The following is a 19,964-nucleotide window of genomic DNA, read 5'->3' as shown; positions in this document are numbered from 1 at the left end:
CTTTTTCCCTTGAATCTGTATAGCCCCTCCCTAAGACACTCACAGCTGTGGGGAGGGGAGTAAAGCTCTGAACCTTGTGCCCAGGCATTGGGAAAAGAGGCTCTTTCAGACAGTGCCATTGGCCAAGAGTGAAAACTAGAGAGGGTATATGTGAAGCTAGGCCTACAGGATCAAACCCACACAGGTTATGGAATGGCCCATTGGCCACAATTGTTCTGGTTAGGGTAGAACTTGACTGAAATTCAATAAAGACAAGTTCTAAGTACTATACTTAAAAAGGAAAAATTAAATGCATCACTACAGAATGGGAAATAACTGACTAGCTGATGCTACTGCTAAAAGGATTGGGGATGATTAAAGTGGATAACAAACTGCACAGGCAAACATTCTAGAGTGTATTCTTAGGCATGTTGTATGTAAGACATAATTGTCCCACCTATTTGGTACTGGTGAGGCCTTAGCTGAAGGACTGCATCCAGTTCTGGGGGCCATACTTAAGGAAAGATGTGAGGCTAGACAGGAGCAACAAAAATGATAAAGTTAGTCTTAATAAACCTATGAGGAAAGGTTAAACTTGGGCATGTTTAGTTTTGAGAAAAGAGTGGGGAGGTAAGACTTCAATTATGTTCAATTATGTTCTTTGTAACAGTCCTTAACTGTTCTCTATGTCCACTGAAAATAGGACAGGAAGTAATGGGCTTAATTTTCAGCAAGGGAAACTTAGGTTAGCTGTTAAGAAAAATGTTCTAATTACAAAGGTGGTTGTGGAATCCCTATTCCAGAGCTTAACTACCTTTAGAAGCTTATCATTGGAGGTTAAGAACAGGTTGGACAAACAGCTATCAGGGATGGTCTAGGTTTACTTGGTCATGGACTGGATGAATTCCTTAGGTCCCCCCTTTGAGCCCTGCTTTGGCCATGTCACCAATGAACTGTGCCCAGGTGGTCATTTCTGGGAGAGACCCAGGAGGTGCAGGTTTACTTAACCCATCTCAGGACTTCACTGGGGGACATTGATCAGCATTCATGTTGTGCTCCCTGTCAGTACTCACTCTAGGCCAGGGAAGCTAATGATCTAACCAATGGACCAATTCAGTGATGAATCCTGGTCATGTGCCGACTGAGGCTACTGTCAAGATAGGAATACAAGTGTTCAGTCACCAACCTCCACCAGGAACAGATTAGAGCCAACAGGCTCTTTGATGATTGGCCTAAGGCCACAACACCAAGTCCAGCATCTTCAAGTTAACTGCATGAGGATATGGAGAAAATTCCCCCCACTAAAGGACGGACCTGGTGGGCTGCATGCCAAATTTGCAGCTTTGCTTGAGATTAAGATCTAGAAGGGCCAAATACCCCCATCATAGATGCAGGTTAGAAAAATAGAACCCTATTTCCAGGAGCCTGCCAAGGACATCTCACTGAAAAGCAAGGAAGTTAGTAACTGACTACTGCTGAAAACAGGTTTAATTACAGTGGAACAGACTGAACTAATCAAAAAGCTCAGAGGTGCTGTAGCTGATGCCATTCAATATACTGAAGTGCAGGGTGGCTAAAGTTCAACAGAACTCAACTCTAGCAGCGAGGGTGAATGTCTAAAGGGAGCTTCCTCTGTGTATGTCAATATCACTTAGTAATGGGCAAGTTTACCTGATGGTTACACTCAACAAGAATACAAAATTCATTCCCTCTTCCAAAATCTTAACAGAGGGAGGGGCTGGGGAAAAAACACAAAACATCGATCTTTCTAACAGTTCCCTGTTTTTATTGCAATACATCAAAGTAGGTTAATATTAAGTGTTACCAACATAAAATATTGGTGTCAAGTCATTTATTACATTGTTGACTGTTTCACCTTAAATATTTCTGTGCAAAAGAATCTACATCATTCTGTAGCAGAGAATCTCTTACAATGTCCCCTACCACAGTGAGGGCATAAAACAAAATAAAATAGTGATAAGAGGCAAAAAGCAGTCTTTTCCCCACACACACACTTGTCAGCTTTTCTACTCTAACACAAAAAGTGATCACACCTAGGCCATGCAAACCTGTACAATAATATTACCATGAAAAAACCTCAAAAATATTTTTTTAAAAAATAAAAGATATGAAACTGTCATACATAAAAAAGCCAGTATAATTGCTCTGAAATACCAAGAGTGGTTTTGTGAGGATTTCTTCCCCATGAATGAAGTTGGTCTCTCCTTTTTTTTTTTTTTTTTAAAACTGTGGCTGGAAAGAAACAAGCTGTGGAATTGCCTCACTGCACAACAAGGTCTTTGAGATCTGCAGCAGATTGGCTCTTTGGGGGCTTTTTTCTCAAATAGGATTTGAGTACACAAGTCCATTTAATCTTCTAGAGCTACACTGGTGCCTACAGCCGTCAGGTGAGATTCGGGTCAGAACAGAGCGTCTGTATCAGGCTCCTGTGTAGCAGGCCTGCACAAAGTCTACATACTACTTAGTGGTACATAAGCCTTTTACACAAGGGTGAACTACTTTAAAATTTTGTGGACATGGTTGAAAGAAAAAAAAAAGCTTCCACCAACCTAGAAACATCTGGAATTTTAAGAACTCTTGTTATGATCTACCATTCAGTGGTTGGGCCTGTTCTCTTTTCAGTCTAACCCATCCAAGTTCCTTGATGTACAAAACTTGTATTATAGGGCGCACTCATTTGTCAGAAATTCTTCTGACTGCAGTGTATCATTCTGAAAGTCTGACACAGTTCTAGGAAGAATGTTTTGCTTAAGCCCAAGGTTGTAGTAGTAGTTAACTACATCCACCAAATACATTATCTGTGCTTTTGTATGCAGAGAACACTGCATCCCTCTGCTGTGTCGTTTCATAAACCATATATCGGCATGCAACACGTGTTTGTAATTTTATCAGAATCAAGATTATTGCTCTTAACAGCACAAGTCAGAACTGCAAAAATGTTGAATAATAAAAATCCACATTTATAACAAACAAGCCAGTCACTAAAGAGACTGAGATGGAGAGAAAAGCTGCCTAAGTGATAGAACTATATTTTAAAACTAGCAAATGCAATCGGTTTAGATGTGGTATGTGAAACAGACAAAGTGCTAAAGCTTGGTTTGGGAATTATGAAATGTGGGAAGTAGGTGTGATTGGAGGGGGGGGGGGGGGAGCTTAAATTGATTTCCTGCACCTTTTTTCATTCTGGAAGCTATGGTCCTCAGGGACATGCTTAAATCTATTTGGAGCCTTTCAGTGACTGAAGCAAAGGCATTTGCTTAAGCAGAGTATGTCCTGATAAGTGAAGAATGTTTTCAGTCTTAGCCCAAAAAAAAAAAGATATATATATATATGTATACACAGAACATATGCTAATATATTAGTCAAAATTCAGTTGGAGATTATACATTGCCTGGATAAATGCAACCATATATAACTGGAAACTTTAAACAATGCCTAGTAGCAAACACCGAACCTTACAAGCCAACTGCCTCTGAGATCTCAGACAAGAGTCTTATAGTCCAAATGACCAAGGTATTTTTCTTATCCCAATGAGAATTTAAAAAGCACACCTGCAACATCCATGTTTTGTAACAGGTGTTCATAACAACAAAAAATTCAAGTGGCCTACACTTACATGGACCCATCAGAACAGATTCCTTTTATAACTATAATTCCTAGAATGCTTTTTCTTTTCAAATAATGTATGTGGACAATTGCTGTTTCTCCCTCTTTTAAACAGGCATGATTTGTGTAAAATGTACAGTACCAGATCAAATACAATTATTTTGAAAAGGACACTGCCAAGGGCCAGCATAGGTACTGTATTCAACAGGATAGGTCTCACCTTCTGAAATTCAGCTCTGTAAAGTGACAAATCTATGCTCCATCTGAAAATGTACATTTAAACAGGTTCATATTCACCATAAGAGGAGAGTAAGCAAACGTACTGGTTTGTTTAGGGTTAGTTTAAAAGTAAGTTGTATCTTGGTACTTTGGTTCTATTTTCAAATGGAGCAGAGATGAAGCAAAAGGAATACACAGTTTGATTCCAGATAAACTGACCCTCCCATGTGGGATTATCACACAGGTTTTTGCTAGCAGCCTCGAATCTTCCCTTTAACAGGTTAACATCAAAATATGATTTAAACTTTTAAATACAACATACAGTAAATACAAAACTAGTCTGCAACACTTTGAAACGTGTGGGGCCCTGATGTGCTACACCAGGAGGAGGAGGAAGTGGCAACTGTAGGAAGAGAAGCCTTTGGTGCACATGGAACAATATACAACCTTTAAGAAAAAGGTGACACTGGACTTGCCAGTCCCTCTGACATTTCTATTTGTGTCTCCTGCAAAGACATGAAAAGCTACCATACTGGGAAGGGACTTGGTGTTTGCCTGTTTGGTATAAATTTTACTACTAAATGCCAAGTTTGTTTGTGACAATGAAACACACAGCACCAACTTGATACCAAACAGGACAGGCAGGATTTTGACATGATACTTTATAGAAATTTTTGTATTCCCCCTCCTCCCCGTCCCAAAAAAACAACCAAGCAACCAACCTTTGAATGACAGGTTTATGTGCAGACAATCCACTCAATGCAGAATAAAGCACAGAACTAGCACCTAGGGGACCCTGCATGGTTACACAGTAAAGGCAATGACTGTGTCTTACTTGTGTTTTGGCTGTGCCTGTAGATTAACCTAATTTGTCTGAACCCTGCTTGAACTTACCCATAAATTCCTTCAGTGAAGGGAACCTGGAAAATTCCCATTCATTTCAGCATCTATTAATGTGAATGAAACATGTTACACTGCTGACTGTAAGCACTTGGAATGGTTTGATAGGAGCCATAAAAAAAATTCCAAATCATAGGAAAACCAGCTTTCTAAATACAAAAAGCCTTTTATATGCTTGAGCGGGGTCGTGGCATAAAACTAGCAATGATCCCACTGAGAAGAGAAGCTCACACTGGAAAAGGGAATGGATGATCTTCCTGCTTGACATTGGTTTGCTTTTTATCTTGCCTCCTCTTTATTCCTTTGATTTAAATGTCAGGCTCTTTGCTGAAAGACAGACCTGCAACTTCTGCTGAGCCTGTCCTCTGGTGGTGTGTTTCTGCCTGCAACCTGCATCGCTGTTGGACTCAAACAGCAGGGTATTGTATAGAAAAAAATTGAAACCACAGTCCAAAATGATGGGGGATGGAAATGATTAACCTCATCAGCATGGCAGCTCTGGGCTACCAGGTGTCTTAAACTGCCACAGCATGAACAGTATTAGGTCAGCATTTTCAAGGTTCTTCGCTATGCTACAGCAACAATATATTCCACAGAGGCTCTTTTCGGGCTAACAGGACTCACATTTGACTGATGTAGATTGTATACTAACATTTGATAATCAATGTAACAGCTTTCTGGTTAACATATGGCCAAGGCGGCTCAGAAAACCATTTCCTTCATCATTAAACCAAGTCAGGCACTGACCTTCTTGAGAAATGGTATCCCCTATGATTTCTTCCACACTGTTCCATTATTGCCGTAGGGTGTATACTGTATCCAGCAGAGATCCATGAGTACCAAGGGTGTCAAGCTGCACAACTAGTGCCCGCCCCACTGAAAACCATGGTGCCAACATGGCTGAATGTTGCTCTTTGTTGTAGATGGGAGAGTGGTTCACTTTCAAATCAACATTATTCTTGCAGATGACAGGCAGGGTCATCTTCAAAATGAGGATTATAGCTTTAGTTCTGCTACTGACAAGAGGAATAAAGGTCACTGAACACACTGTGGGGGATTTCTCCTAAAACAGTGCAGTGTCACCCAAAGGGAACATTCTGCTCCTGCATATATATAGGCCAGGTCTCCGATGTATGTGTTACTTAGCATGAAAACGGGAACAACACAAATCTTTTTAAATTAAAGGTTCTCTTAAATAGGCATCCATCTTCTTCTGCATACACGATGCTGCTTTTTCTCCTTGAATATATACATACGTATTTAATTCTTAAATTTGCGTATTTATTTAAACTCTGTACTGTAGTAAAATATGCATCGTTTTAATAAGGATTTGCTGGCGACAATCAGATTGACATTCAAACATGGTGGCTAGCTGAAAGCTTTCATGTGCTTCCGACAGACTGGTTGCTCCCCACCAGAAGTGGGGTCTCTGTGCTACTCTTGTACAAGATAATTAGCTCTTGTATAGAAACAATCCATCTGATTTATTCTTTTAATTGATATTGTTCTGGTCTATTTAAGCTACTTTTTTTTCCAAGTTGAGGTGGGGTAAATATATTTATAATATCGGAAGCAGCTGTAGCCACATGAAATGAAACCAGTACTAATACAAATCTACTGCATCTGCTGTTTACCAACACCCTAGGTTTGCTTGTTTGCCGCTGCTAAATCTGGGGAGGCCGAGGCAGCGCTGAATAGTGCTAGAGAAGGCAAACCTTTTATCTTCTTCCCTCCCTTTCCCTCACATCATTTTCAGAGGGAGTGGGCAGGGTGATGAAAGTGAGAACTGGGTTGAGTGAAGGGGGAGCCATGGGAATAATAAGCCGCAGTGATTTGGATCTGAATGCTGAAGCAGTTCATGAGTCCCAACTCACGTGGTCAGAGCTCTCCAGGGAGAGACTCTTGGTCTTGTGAGGAGAAACTGGGCTGGGAGGACTACTTAGGTTGGAACTGTTAGAAGCTGTAGAATGCCTTGGAGAATCAGAATCCTGCAGCCCAAAAAATGCAGAAGAATATCAATAGGCAATAACACAACAGAAGTAAATCAGTCAGACTGAAAGGGACATACATTTGACCAGCAGTTGGGTGGAGCTAAAGGTCTGCATATATTTCCCCCCTAAGTTTTCTGTCCAATAACACTCTTTGCTCAATATTTGCTTTTTTGTGCATTCGAGCAAGTTGTCTAAAGCCCAGTTCGCACAAGGCTTAAGTAATGATGGTACACTGAAGAAGCATCTGCCCTTGTTACTGACAAATGATGGGTATATCACCTCAGTGAGGCTTGCAACATTGGGTTGCTTCTGGACCTCTAGCTGCTTTTGGACTCCCATATAGCAGTGGTGGCTGGAGACATTTTGTTTCACCCCTTTGTTTCATTTTTTGGGTTTGGTTAAGTCTCCTTTCTGATGTGGACTTTGCCAGAGTTATCTGTCCCTCTGTAACTTTCAAAATGAATACTGATGCAAAGCACTCTACATAGACTACCCTTAAGATCATGTCAAAGCTTCAGTTAGTGTAGAATGCACCTGCCCACTCTGCAGTCAGAGCTGGCACTTAGTTCACTTTCATCTACAACTGTAAGTGTTGATTTTGATCTATAAAAGCCCTGGCAGCTTCAAAGCCCCCATCTCTCCCTACATAACAATGCAGAGGATGAGATTGGCTGGGGCAGTTTTGCAGCCATCTTCAGTTTGAACCAGCAGGAGCATGTTGTTCCTTGTGAAGGGCTCCTGACACTGGAATTTTCTCTCTGTTAGTCTGACCTTTATGCTCATCTGTTTACTCAGGATTCTGCCCAAGGAGCATGAAGGGGGGGTTGCAGTGAGGTGGTAACTTGGAGAGGTTGTATTTGTACGTGCACCTGGAGATGTAGTGAAAGGCGTGTTTTATAAATGGTGTAACGGATGAAACAATTAACTTCTCTTATCTCCCTTTCAATATTTTGGTGGAATGCAGATAAAACTTGTCTGAAGAGAAAAGATTATTTTTTTGAATTTTTACATATTAATTAATTCTAGGTATTCAATGAACACAAAACCAATGTGTCTTTTTTATGACTTATCTGCTTATGGCCTAAAGCTTTCTTGCTGCCAAAAGACAAAAGGAGTACTGTCTCTTTTAGCTACAAAAGGTCAGTATCAAGTTCGTGCAGTTACTTTATCAAGCTACTACATTCATGAGCCTTATTGATTCCAGGGTACTGAGTATACCACCTCAGTGCATTTTCTACACATCTTCCCAGATGTTTAAAGCTGACAGTCTGACCAAAATCCTGTCAACAAGTCTCAAAAGACAAACAATAGAACATTTTGTTTTGAACAATGATTTCTAAGCTTCCTAGGGCCAAATCCTGCTCTGTTGCAGCTGTGTTATTCCAGATTTACACAAACAAAACTGAGATTAGAATTTGGGCCCTATCAGTATCCACAGTTTGCAGTTCTCGTCCCTTCGCTCTCGTTACTCACCTCTCGTTCATAGTCCCTTGTCGGCACATCACTGCCTTGGTCTAAACCACCAGAGGACAGCGAACCATCTGATGGTGATGCCATAGGCTGACGCTTGGCTCCATAGCTCCCGCCTGAGAATTCCCGCCGCAAAGCACTGCCGTTCTGTGCAGACGATCCTAAAAGGTGTGGGTGAATAAAACTGCATCATGGATGTGTGTGCAAGACACTAAGAAGTTGGCTAGCTGTTACTTTTAGTTTTGTTTTCCTACAGAACCTCCCTTTACATAATCTTTCTTCCCTGTTTTCCATGTACTCTGGATTAGATGGTGGATGTGCTCATGCACTGGAACCCTGCAATATCTAGGCAGGATGGTGGGAATAAAATTTAACCCTTCTATGTCAGCAGCCAGATTTCCAGTGCTGTTACATACACAGAAGGCTCCAAGTAGTTAACTCTAACAACAAAGTGAAAAAAACCCAAAACATTGGGGTGAATGGACAATTTGCCTCTGACTTCAGTGGGGGCAGGATGAAGCCCTTAAGTAGCGGTCAAGAAGTCACAGTATTGAGGAATACAGTACTAATTCTGATATCGTTATAATACCATAAAGATATATATGTTTTAAGAAACAGCAAACACCATGTGGGATTTTCAGAAGTTCTCAGCATTAGTCCAATTGGTAAAACTCTCTCGTTGGCTTCTGTGGGAACAGAGCTGGGCCACTGCTGAGCAACTCTGAAAATCCTGCTCAAGAAGCACAGCTGTAACGCTCCTGCATGGGGCAGTGTTAAGTTTTCACGTTTCTGCACAGGGCTTGTGGCAAGCCAGAGACACTCACTTGCTGCCAACCCGCTACTGGCACTCATCGACCGCCCTGGTTCTGTGCGGGATTTTGTGATAGATGGGATACTGACAGAGGCACTGAACATGCTCCGACTCTCCTGAGGCCGAAGGTTCTGCAGTGCAGGGAGACACAAAGAGAGAGAGGGTTGTGTTCATTCATTCATTTACTGCTGAGTCAGCAGTGGGAGGAGGAGGGAGGAGGTACCAAGTTAAACAAAAAAACCCAAAAGCCCTCACCTTCCCAGAGCTAATTTTCTGGGTGACAGGTCAGCAAATTTGCAGGATACTATTTTGCACCTAAGTGCAGAGACTGGAAGAACACACAGCATGAAAGTGAAGTTTTGAATTACATGGACATATGTAGACAACTGAAAGAACATTCTAATAGAATCAGAATTTTCTTGCTGATGTTGACAAGGAGCCTGACAACTGGTACCAATTTAGATAATACAGTCAGTTAAGAAAAAGATGCTTAATGTAATGCATTGTTTCTAGCTATATCTTTCCAAGTACTATTTCATTGAAATGTATCTCTTTGATGCCATAATTCGTGGCTTGTATATATTTTGTATGACACTGTTATCTAATCAGCCCCTGATGCCTACAGTGTATTTCTTGCAGTTATACAGGACGTATTAGGCCAAACTCTGCTTTCAATTATGCTCGAGTAACTCCACTCTAACTGGCGGAGTTACTTCAGAAATTCATGGGAATAGTTGAGCAAACTTTGGCCTTCTGTTTTCAGATTATATTGCACAGACAAGAATATTTTAGTCTGAACGCTAATCAGATGCTTTTGGTTTTCTAAGAGTATTTTCATTTATTGTCATCCCAAATTAGGGCTCACTCTACTGTTTCCAATGTGACTGCCTGTCTCTGGAGCTTTAGCTAAACATAAGCATGGGCTTATCTTGCTGCTCAGATGGTTTGTATATAGAACTCATTAGCATTAATGGGAATTAGGTATATCAAACCTCTTCACACAGAGGTGGAAACACAGCCCTTTGTAAAAAAAAAAACAAAAAAAAAACCAGATGCAAACAATTTATAGCACTGAGCAGTTTACAGCACTCATTCCATTTCATCTTTAAAATATACCCTCTCCTTATACTTTTTTTAATCACTAATACCCATGAAATCTTCATTATACTAAGATAACGCAGTTCAGTATGAAAGAAAATTCACAACTGCAGCTGCCTTCTGGAGCAAGAATGTTACTGAAACTTAAAAATGCAATAAAAAGGTTGGAATTGGCTCAGTCCAACCCTCCTGTAGGTATTTTCTCAGAGAGAATCAGACATGTAGCCATCTGTTAGCGAAATATCCTGTACCACAGAAAATAAGCAGCTCAGCCAGACTCACACCACGTTTATGGCAGGGAAAAGCCTTAACCCCAACATTCCATTGCTGTCATGCCATTTTCGGGGGGGGGGGCGGTTTGCACACTTTGCAGCCCTTCCCCTCGTGCACATCATGTTCCCAATATGTAATTTGTAACCTTTTATTATTAGATTTTAAAACCATTTCTCTCACTTATGCTATATTTATTTCTACCATTACTACATAAGAGACACCTTAGCTGCAAGGGATCTCAAATCTACCTTTAGGAAGAAGATATGAGGAAGAAGGCAGCATTACACTGCCACTTTTAGCCCCCACAGTGAGAGATGTTAAAAAGATCTGAACACACATCTAGTGCCACACCATTTTATTAAACAATACTTTTTTTTTCTTTTATAGAAGAATCATATTAAGTTATGGTTTCTTATTGTCTAATAGCATGTCAATAATAATACAGGCATATCAAGTCAGTATGTAAAGTCAGTGTACAGGGGAAAATGTGAGCTTGAACTATTTCATACAGTGTGCATCACATCACACTTTGTAGCTCTCATCAGTTGATAAATAGGTGTATAAAACATCTCCATATCTACACACTTATGTCTCCTCCAATAGATGGTAAGGATATGTACAATAATTTAAAGTATCTATTGATTTCTCTAGGTAGGTTACAGCTAAAAAGAGGGTTTCTAGATAATGAATGGATTAAAGTTAGCAATGCAATTAGAACATGTAAAGTGCTAAGAATTGTTTGTTACTTTCCTTTTGTTACTGCCATTGTTTCTAATGCTACACTTACAATCAATCCTTCTGAGTTAATAAGAGATACCCCCTCCTCATTCTTACATGTGGAGAGAAAAATTCATTTTTAATTTGCAATAGGCAAACAAGAATTGTGAATTTCTTTCCACGATCTCTCTCAGTTACCACCATAAGAAAACCTGAGACGCTAGGGGTGGAAAAGCCCTACTGATTATCCAGTCTGTCTCCCTGCCAAGGTTGGATTGTTCCCAACAGTACTTTAGCAAATACTTGCAGGTTTTAAAATGTGCCTCTCAAATAATTCCCAAGAATATATTATCCTGCGTTGTTTACACTTTTTTCAGAAAGCAGTGAACAAACTAAATAGATTTGACAACAATCTTATCTCACTTATCACAGAACATTAAATGGAGTATCTAGTGCTTGTTCTTGTGCCATCCAGCACATGGTAGGCAATTTTGATATAGTTTACAACAACATGAGCATATGGATAGGACAGCAACAGTTAAGACTGCACAGAATGTTAAGGTATTAAGCACTCAAGGGTGTTCGGCTATTGAGGTATTCTGAGACACACTAGGGAAAGCCAAATACAGCACTCTGAGTTGTTATATATTGTGATTAATACATTGGAAATTCAAAAAGGGGCTTTTATGCTTGTCAGATGGTTCTTCAAAGAGAATTGGTATGTTTAATGATAAGGTGGCTACCCTCAACAGAAACTAAGCAACCTCAATCAACAAAGGGGGTGGGGTTGGGAACAAAATTTTGGTTCTTGGAAAGAATACATTAATTTTAAAGAGATCAGCTGTAACACATTAAACCATTAAAGATGGCAGGCACAAAACTTGAGCACCATTGTTTTCCCTTCTATCTGTTTGGAAAGTCCATGTAATCCTTATAAATGTTTATCCCTTCAGAGCAAATGTTCCACTCTTCTTTCTTCTAAAAAAATCAATGCCAGTAAAGAACAGAAACAATGGTAACAAAACAGCATGCACACGACACAGACAAAGAATTCACATAAGGGAACAAACAGCATCTGAAAGCAGTGGTTATAAAACAGCAAAGAGCAACAAGTTAAAAGTCATTATGAAAAAATAACTCTGAGACAACCATTTAAACACACAGAGATCAAACAATTCAAATCTCAGCATATAAAATCCATCACCAGCACTGAACCAAGCAAAAATAAACAAACAAACAGTGAATAGACAATATGCCTTTGAAGAGGAAATAATTGCAGTGGAGACCTGCTTGCAGAGCAGTCTGAGTTAATTGTAGTGATGGAAGGTGAAAGTCCCTTAGTTCAGTGCATCAGAATGCAGATCATGATCTCAGTCAGAGAATGAAACAGACACGAGGAGGGTTGCTACTCTGCACAGATACAATGGTTGGTAGATCTGTGTAATGGTGGATCTACGCATTGCTCCTGCTCCTCTACCATGTTGCCCCTGATCTACCCCCAAACCATACCTCCATGTGGCCTTCCTTAATTCACCTCTTTATGCAATGAAACTACACCAGTCCTGCTGCACATGGGCCTTCCAGAGCCATGGGTGATTGGTGAAATTTGACTCTATAGGAGATTTCCATTGTATTTTCTAAGCAGCCTCCTACTGGGATTTATATTTATTTATCACTAAACAAACCTGGTTTTACTATTTCCCACTGTACAAGGTTATTTTGATCATATGAAATCACAAAGCAATATGAGAGCCCATGTGCATTACAGACACATTTTTTAACTCAGATTGTTGAATCCATCCTATTCAGGTTCTTATAGTGTGCCCATTGCTTTGGTATTGGAGCAACTCCGGAGTTCCATGAAGAGTACTAGTGTCCTTAGGCTAAGTGGAAAAAAACCCAAACATCCCCTGGTTTACACGGTACCATTTCTCTCCTCCAGCCACAGCAAAGCAGAGAAGATGCATTCCTTCACAGAAGCCAAGCGTCTTATGCTCTAAGGAGCTTGAGCTGAGCCCCACACAGAGGGCTCCTGAGTCACTGGTGTCACTCCAGTTTTACACTAGTGTAACATCACTGAATTCAATGTAACTGCAATGTTAGTACTGTGGGTGCTCTATTTTTACCAGGATTTTACACAGCAAGGGCCCAATCAAGCACCCCTCAGTGATTTCAGTGCGGTCACTCACAAGAGTAAGGAAGCGATGTAGGATTGGGTCCTGATGTGTAATCACTTACTGAAATACACCTGCATGTTTTAAGTACAGAAAATAATGGGTGCACCAAGGGGGATAGTCATTGATGCAAAGTGGGACTTCAGTGGGGCATAAGTCTTGGGTTGGCCTTTGCACAAACCATGAATTTCAATCCTACTTAATCAGGATTTTGTTGTTATTTTTGCATTAAGTTGGGTATTCTTCTCATATATTCCACACAACTCTCCACCCAGAAAAAGCCACAAGTTTAAACAGATTGAACAAACCAGATGCAGATGACCACATATAGACCATTTTCTCCAAAATGCTGTTGCTTCGTTTTTGCTTATTTTGTGGTTGTGATGGTCAGGACTTTTCTGACAGTGACAACTGACCATGTATTCAGTTCTCGGGATTTAATTGTGCATGGCTGGCCTCTTCTGATTCCACCCAATTTTCCTGCTGACAGCCTGGACTTTGTATTGTAGTTTCCTCCCCTTTTATGTGAAAAGAGTAACTTTCCCTGAGGGGTCCAAATTCTTGCAAGTATTGTACATAGGCACAGACCTGAAAATCCTATCCAGCAACAGGAATCTGTAGTGGATTCTGGTTTAGGTTACCCAAACCTGCAGAAACACTGCTGTATAAGCCCTCTGCAAAAGAAGCAGTGAAAGGGCATTCCAAGCAGTCTAGCAGTCAAGCTTTTGCATATAGGCGCATAAAGGGCCTGAATCCAAAGCACACTGCAGTCAACAGGAGTCCTTTCTTGGAGTTCAGTGAGCTTTGAATCAGACCCAAACAAGTCTGATCAAACAATGGCATCTATGAACAATCTCCCTTGCAGATTATTCCTGGTCCTACTGGAGATAATCTGGCAGGACAGTGTATGGCAGAACTGTAGGCCAGAACACAGTGCATGGTAACAATGTTTTGCAATGTATGTTTGTGAGCATTTTATCATTATTCATTATGTGTATTACTGCAGAGCCCAGGATTCCCAGTGATGGATCATGGACCTCTCAGTGCTAGGCGCTATGCAAACATAATACGAAGTGGCTGTCGCTGCCCTGAAAATTTTACCGTCAAAGTGTCTATTCATCGCCTCTTGTCCTACCTTAGTCTCTGCTTAAATATAGTTATAGGATTTTCTTTCTCCGTAATGAAGCACACACTATTTTTGGTTTTTTCCTTAGTTGCTCCTTTTGTCTATCATCCTGTTGTAGGTTTGTCTAATTTAGGCTGTAAACTCTTCAGGGCACAAAATGAGCCTCTCTTTTAACTCTTGTAAAGGACCATACAAAGTTCTTGCACTACAGAAAAGTTTATTTTTAATAAACAGCTCAAAAGTTTGGCTCAACATAGGTATATCCTGAGCCCTTTTCCAGCCCAAACCTATCAAGAATACAGAATATCTTTCCATTGCTGACAGCTAGAGGATGAACACTGTGGAATATAAAGCTCTATAATTTAATCTTCCACACCCTTTTTAGTAATTTAAAATGGAACATTATTTTCCTAGGAAAAAGGGTCAGTCCAATAATTTTGCTCCTTAATTTTTTAAGCTGTGAAAAATTGTTTCTTCATATATCACCAACAGTGGAAAACATCAGGATGGAATGAGAATACAAAACAGCCAGGGGAGAGTTAAGAGGTGAAAGAAACCATTCACAAAGTTTTGTTTCTCCCATGTTATTAGCTAGGCAAAAGGAAAACCACACAGTGTTAGTACAGTGAACACCCAACTCAGCCGTTCATACCCTCAGAGTCACAAAGGCTGGTGTACCAGGGACAGAGCGCAGAGATGGGGAGTATGCAGGGTTTATGGAATCATAAAAGAGGAATTTTTCAGCTGAATTAACAGTCATGTGATAGATGTGCTTGAAGTTGCTCGGAGAGGAGATCAGACTGAAGTGATGATGAGGGGATGGATATGGAAAACACGGCTATCAAAGACAACAGAGAGAAAAAGATTATGAGGGACAGTTTCACTAGTTATACAGGAGGTGAAATGACTAGCAAACACCATCTGCAGGGATAAGCATAATTTGAAAGACTGGATCAAATTCACTGTAAGTATCCTGCTTGCAAGAAAATAGGCAGATCCTTAGATTACCCTCCCAATCCCCTTATCAACTTCTTTACATTGTATCCCATGTCCCTCTGACCCTGGCTACTGCCATAAACTTAAAACAAATCAAACTTATAACTCATTGGGAATGGATTCTAATATTTATTATTATTTAATACTTCAAACAGCACCATACTTCAAACAGCCTGGTGCTTTACAGACAAAGGAAAAGCATCAGATCCCTGCCTTGAGGAGCTTACAATCTAAGTTAGACATAACACAAACAAGGGAAGGTGAACAAAGATGAGATGGTAAGGGAGGGAAGATTGGGGGGTATGACAGTGAAAAAGCATAAGACCTGCTTCTTGTTATGTAGACATTTTGACGATTTTATTTAAAAAAAACAGTCAGCATAAGGATATATTATATTTATAGTTTCAGGGAACAAAGGGTGTCAGCAGGGCAGGAATGGAGGTGAGCATGGGAAGAGGAACTGGTTAGTTTCAGGCTAGTGGGGTGAAATTTACCGTGTGTAGGAGGACAGGGAAAGACCTATGCATCAGCAAAGACCAAAATAAGTCCTATGGGACTTTAGGCCTTGTACTGTCTCTCTGTGCAGCAGTGAATTACACCCTTAGTGCATGACGCAGAAAGATACTCAGAAATGCAAGTATTTTTATAGGTGAACTCAGCATTGTTGGGTGCTGTGCTCCCAAAATGTAAAATATAGACAAAGGAAAAAAGTGAATTAAATCTGCAAATTAGACAAAACCAATTTATATTTAGTCTCCAAAGAATGTGCTGACACAGGTGCTTTTGTGATTTGAAGACATCTACATCCAGGAGACTTATTTGAATATTTTTAAGTCTCATTTTCCCTCCATCTACAGAATCATTCCATATGTGCATATTCAGGAGGACAGTCTGCTTTGGGCTGGAATGGCCAATGGTAAACTAGACCAGTTTTTCCTAATCTTCAGCCCTTTCTCCTTCCCTTGTCCAACTGATCTCACCAACTTTTGAAAAAAAAGAATCTGAGCAATGTTAGGACTTTAAAAACAAATTATGGTGCAAGATAGCTGCAAATCAATCAGCTGACTCGTCTGCTAAACCTAAGGCAGTACGTTTTACCCAAGGAATTTATAGAAGTTCAGGGAAACATAAAGTGACAGCCCAATATATATTATCTCCAGTCTCAAACAGTAGTTATTACTGTTCTCTACTGGTCCCTCAATCTGAGCTGCTAAGATCCCAACAATCTGCTTTTTTACATATTTGTGTTGTGAAGCACTGCATGGTCAATAAAGCATCAATTACTGATTTACAGCATTTGGTGTATAATGTATACTAATTGCTATTAATATGGGTAGCGGAATCTAGGATATTAGTACTATCATCAGTGTAAGGGAAGCCACTTTTCTGATAATGGTCTCAAGTGGAAAGCAGAGATTGCTGAGCCATCTGTACAAAATAGTGTGCTTGCTGCAGAATGAAGGTATGTTTTAAAAAGCCAACAAGGAAGGGAAAAAAATCCTAACACTACAAGCTTGGAAGCAGACAGCAGGCCCCCAGCAGACCATAAAAATGTTTAGCCAGCATGCATTAATATGGCAATGCCAGGAAACAGCAACACTTTTGGAAACCAATCCTCCCTCCAAGGATCACAGTATGTTTTCAAATGTAGGGTTCCCACTGGTTTTACGTAATACTAAAAGTACATAATAATAATTACTCCGAATGCCTCTGCATGTAAAATTCTACATGTTTCAGTAAATCTGGTTGGTTACTGAAATATAATGATTTATGCATCAAGAAATCAGATTTAAGTATAATGAATACAAGTTCAAATATAATGGCTGTCAAGAATAGTCCTGTAAGGAAAATATCAGGCATGCAGAGCATGAATGTAAAATCAGTCCTGCATATCCGATGGACACAGGTAGTTGGTATGTGCTGCAGTAAGTGTAATTCCAGAATTCGGATCTTCACTACAAGGGAGCATCCACGAGAAAGTGGCTTCAAGAGTCAAGAGGGCAGAAGGGAGACCAAAAAATGTACTGAATTGCCAGGACAAAAGTTCACATGTTTTTAATTGGTGACAGGCTGCTAGGGGAAAAAAGTGTAAATACATAAGTCTGGGGATACTAACAGGAATGATTCAAAATAACACAAATCAAGACAGTGATCCAGAACTAGGTGTATATAATATATATAATTACAGCTCTATTAGTGGCAGATAAGAACTTTTGTTCTTTTAAGAAAGTGAACCCACTTACTACAAAGAGACTCAAACTAACCATTAAAATATTATGAAAGTATAGTTGTTAGAAACTTTACAGTTTTCATTGCCTTTTGTATTTTCACCATGACGGCCCCAATCCTACACCGAGCTCTGTGCAGACAGAGCCTACTTGGATCCCCACTGGGTATGTCTACACTACAGCTGGCAGAGAGTCTTCCAGCTTGGGCAGACAGACTCACACTAAAAATAGGAGTGTGGATGTTCTGGCTTAGGCTGGAGCTCAGGCTCTGAAGCCAGGAGGACTGGGTGGGCTAGAGAGCCTAAGTTTCTGCTCAAGCCAGAATGTCCACACTGCTAGTTTTAACATGCTAGTGCAGGCCCTGTAGTGTGAGTCTGTTGACCCATGCCAGGAGACTTGCTCCCAGCTGCAGTGTAGACATACCCATTGAGATCAATGGGGCTATGTGCAGATGCATGGGTAAATCCACAGCGAGTACAGCATAGGATTGTGTTAAAAGGCAGCAATTTACTCCAATCACATCCAAGAGTTTGACTTACTCCTTAAACAGACAACTTTTCAAAAACAGATGTCTGAACTGTGCTCACACAGTACATATAAGCACCAACAAACCTGCAAACTGCACACAGAAAGCAATGACATCTTTATGAGCATATTGTTACACGCATAGGCAAATTCAAAAATACATGGTGTGCATTTCCATGTCCATGTGCTGGCATCTATTTTGGAGAATGTGTCCCACAGTTTGGAACAGCTAAAAACTCTCAATTTTACTAATTATTATTTTATAACTTAAAGGTTTTGAAATTGAAATCTTAAAATTGTAATTCAATTTTAAATGAGTGCTGTACAAGACATATTTGCAGACAGTCCCTGGTCAGAGAGTTTATACTCCAAAAGGAACACACAGATAAAACACTGAGAAGAGGGATTAGCATACAAAACTAAGCCTGTTTCCTCCTCCTCCCCGCACCTCAATTTTTTAAAAGTGCATTTTAGTGCTCATGAAAAAATGGGTACAGCATGGGCATAGACAGTATAAGATTTCCTCACACACTGCCCTGCCAATGTACCTCAACCTGGATCTGGAGGATCAACTCTAGGAGTTTAAGCTCTATAGTTCAGTCAGTCTTCGGCCTTGACACTGAGAATTTCAGTTAGTACCAACTGTGATAGTGGATTTGTTTGTTGTAGGGACAGTTCTCCACTAGAAACTCAACCCATTTGACAGCAGTCACCAAGGAGATATTAGACAACAGTTATTTTACATTACTGTCATCGTGAGCTAGATACAAACCATAGACCAGAGACAAAAGTCTCCATATCTCACAATCAAACCCCTCTCATCTAATCCTATGATTAAATATCTATCCTGCCTCAGGATCTACTGGCAAGGACCCTTCTGTTTGTGCAGCATCCCATTGACTTCAATGAAATCTCATACTGGGTATATAGGTCCATGCTAGCAGATCCTCATGTAAGACTGGAGTAGCTAAGGATTCACTCACGTGAATAGGGTGGAAAATTAAGCCCTCTTTTTCTTCTTCGTATTTTCAGCTTTTGTTTTTTAACATTTTTGCATTATAACATTTAAAGTACACATTATTTACTTTAAATATAAAACTGTACAAATGCAATGCTTTGACTTTTCTCAAATAAAAAGAAAAATTAGAGCTGATAAAAATAGTCTGACAAATGCATTTTAGCTGTGAAATGATTAACCTGCACAGTTTGCACCCCCGAGTGGTAGAAACCTTGAAATGTAAAAAGTATTGAGCTTGTCCCTGGCTAGTTCTGCTTTAAAAAGGAGTTCAAAAAATAAAAATGTTCCAATCTTTTCCATATTTCATGGAGATAATTTTCATGAACACTATTTTCTAAGGCAGAAAATGCAATCTGAGCACCATGAATATAAAAATTCCAAATCTGAATTATTACGCACTCAGACATACACTCCTATTTAAATTTTTATAACAAGCTGCGAGCTTGTGAAAAAATTTCAAAGGCATTTCCTTTCCTTCAAAGAGGAACTATCATACAGGAAAAGCATAGAGATGTATCAGACTAATACTCTAAGTCTCTTCACCTTTCTTTTTATTTTTGTACCTTGTGTTCTAGTTCTTAAAAGTATTTTGTGTTTAGATAATGGCTTGCCCACTCCCAGCCTATTTTCTATTCCCAACTGATCCTTGAGTGAAGTCGTTATAAATTATATTTGATTTGTAACATCACATTCAGTTGTATGGTAACAGAGTGTAATGCCAGAAATATGGTATTTGGACTTCAAAGCAGCAGGGGAAACAGCTGCCTGGAGAAGAATCCTTATCCACGTACAAATTCTGAAATTATGCAACC

The 19,964-nt window shown here is 39.9% G+C and overlaps 2 protein-coding genes across 8 annotated transcripts in view; one reads left to right on the top strand and one right to left on the bottom strand.

Moving 5' to 3' along the window:
• COQ8A (coenzyme Q8A) overlaps positions 1-19,964 on the top strand; it is a 124,540-nt gene that overhangs the window by 83,405 nt on the left and 21,171 nt on the right. The gene's annotated exons all lie outside the window — the stretch shown is intronic.
• CDC42BPA (CDC42 binding protein kinase alpha) overlaps positions 1,745-19,964 on the bottom strand; it is a 322,274-nt gene continuing 304,054 nt past the window's right edge. For 3 of the 6 annotated variants that reach the window (XM_073338662.1, XM_073338664.1, XM_073338663.1), the window contains 3 exons: positions 9,011-9,128; positions 8,190-8,347; positions 1,745-6,713 (listed from right to left, as the gene is read on the bottom strand). In XM_073338662.1, the coding sequence (XP_073194763.1) occupies positions 6,582-6,713; positions 8,190-8,347; positions 9,011-9,128 (408 nt within the window). In that variant the 3' untranslated portion in view covers positions 1,745-6,581. Of the gene's footprint in view, positions 6,714-8,189; positions 8,348-9,010; positions 9,129-15,037; positions 15,224-15,495; positions 17,455-19,964 lie in introns of those variants that run through there. The other 3 variants (XM_073338668.1, XM_073338665.1, XM_073338666.1) reach the window with 3 other exon arrangements.

This window comes from Lepidochelys kempii, chromosome 3, assembly GCF_965140265.1.
Source record: "Lepidochelys kempii isolate rLepKem1 chromosome 3, rLepKem1.hap2, whole genome shotgun sequence".
NCBI classification, from domain to species: Eukaryota; Metazoa; Chordata; order Testudines; family Cheloniidae; genus Lepidochelys; species Lepidochelys kempii.
This window is presented reverse-complemented; position numbering and strand designations above follow the sequence as displayed.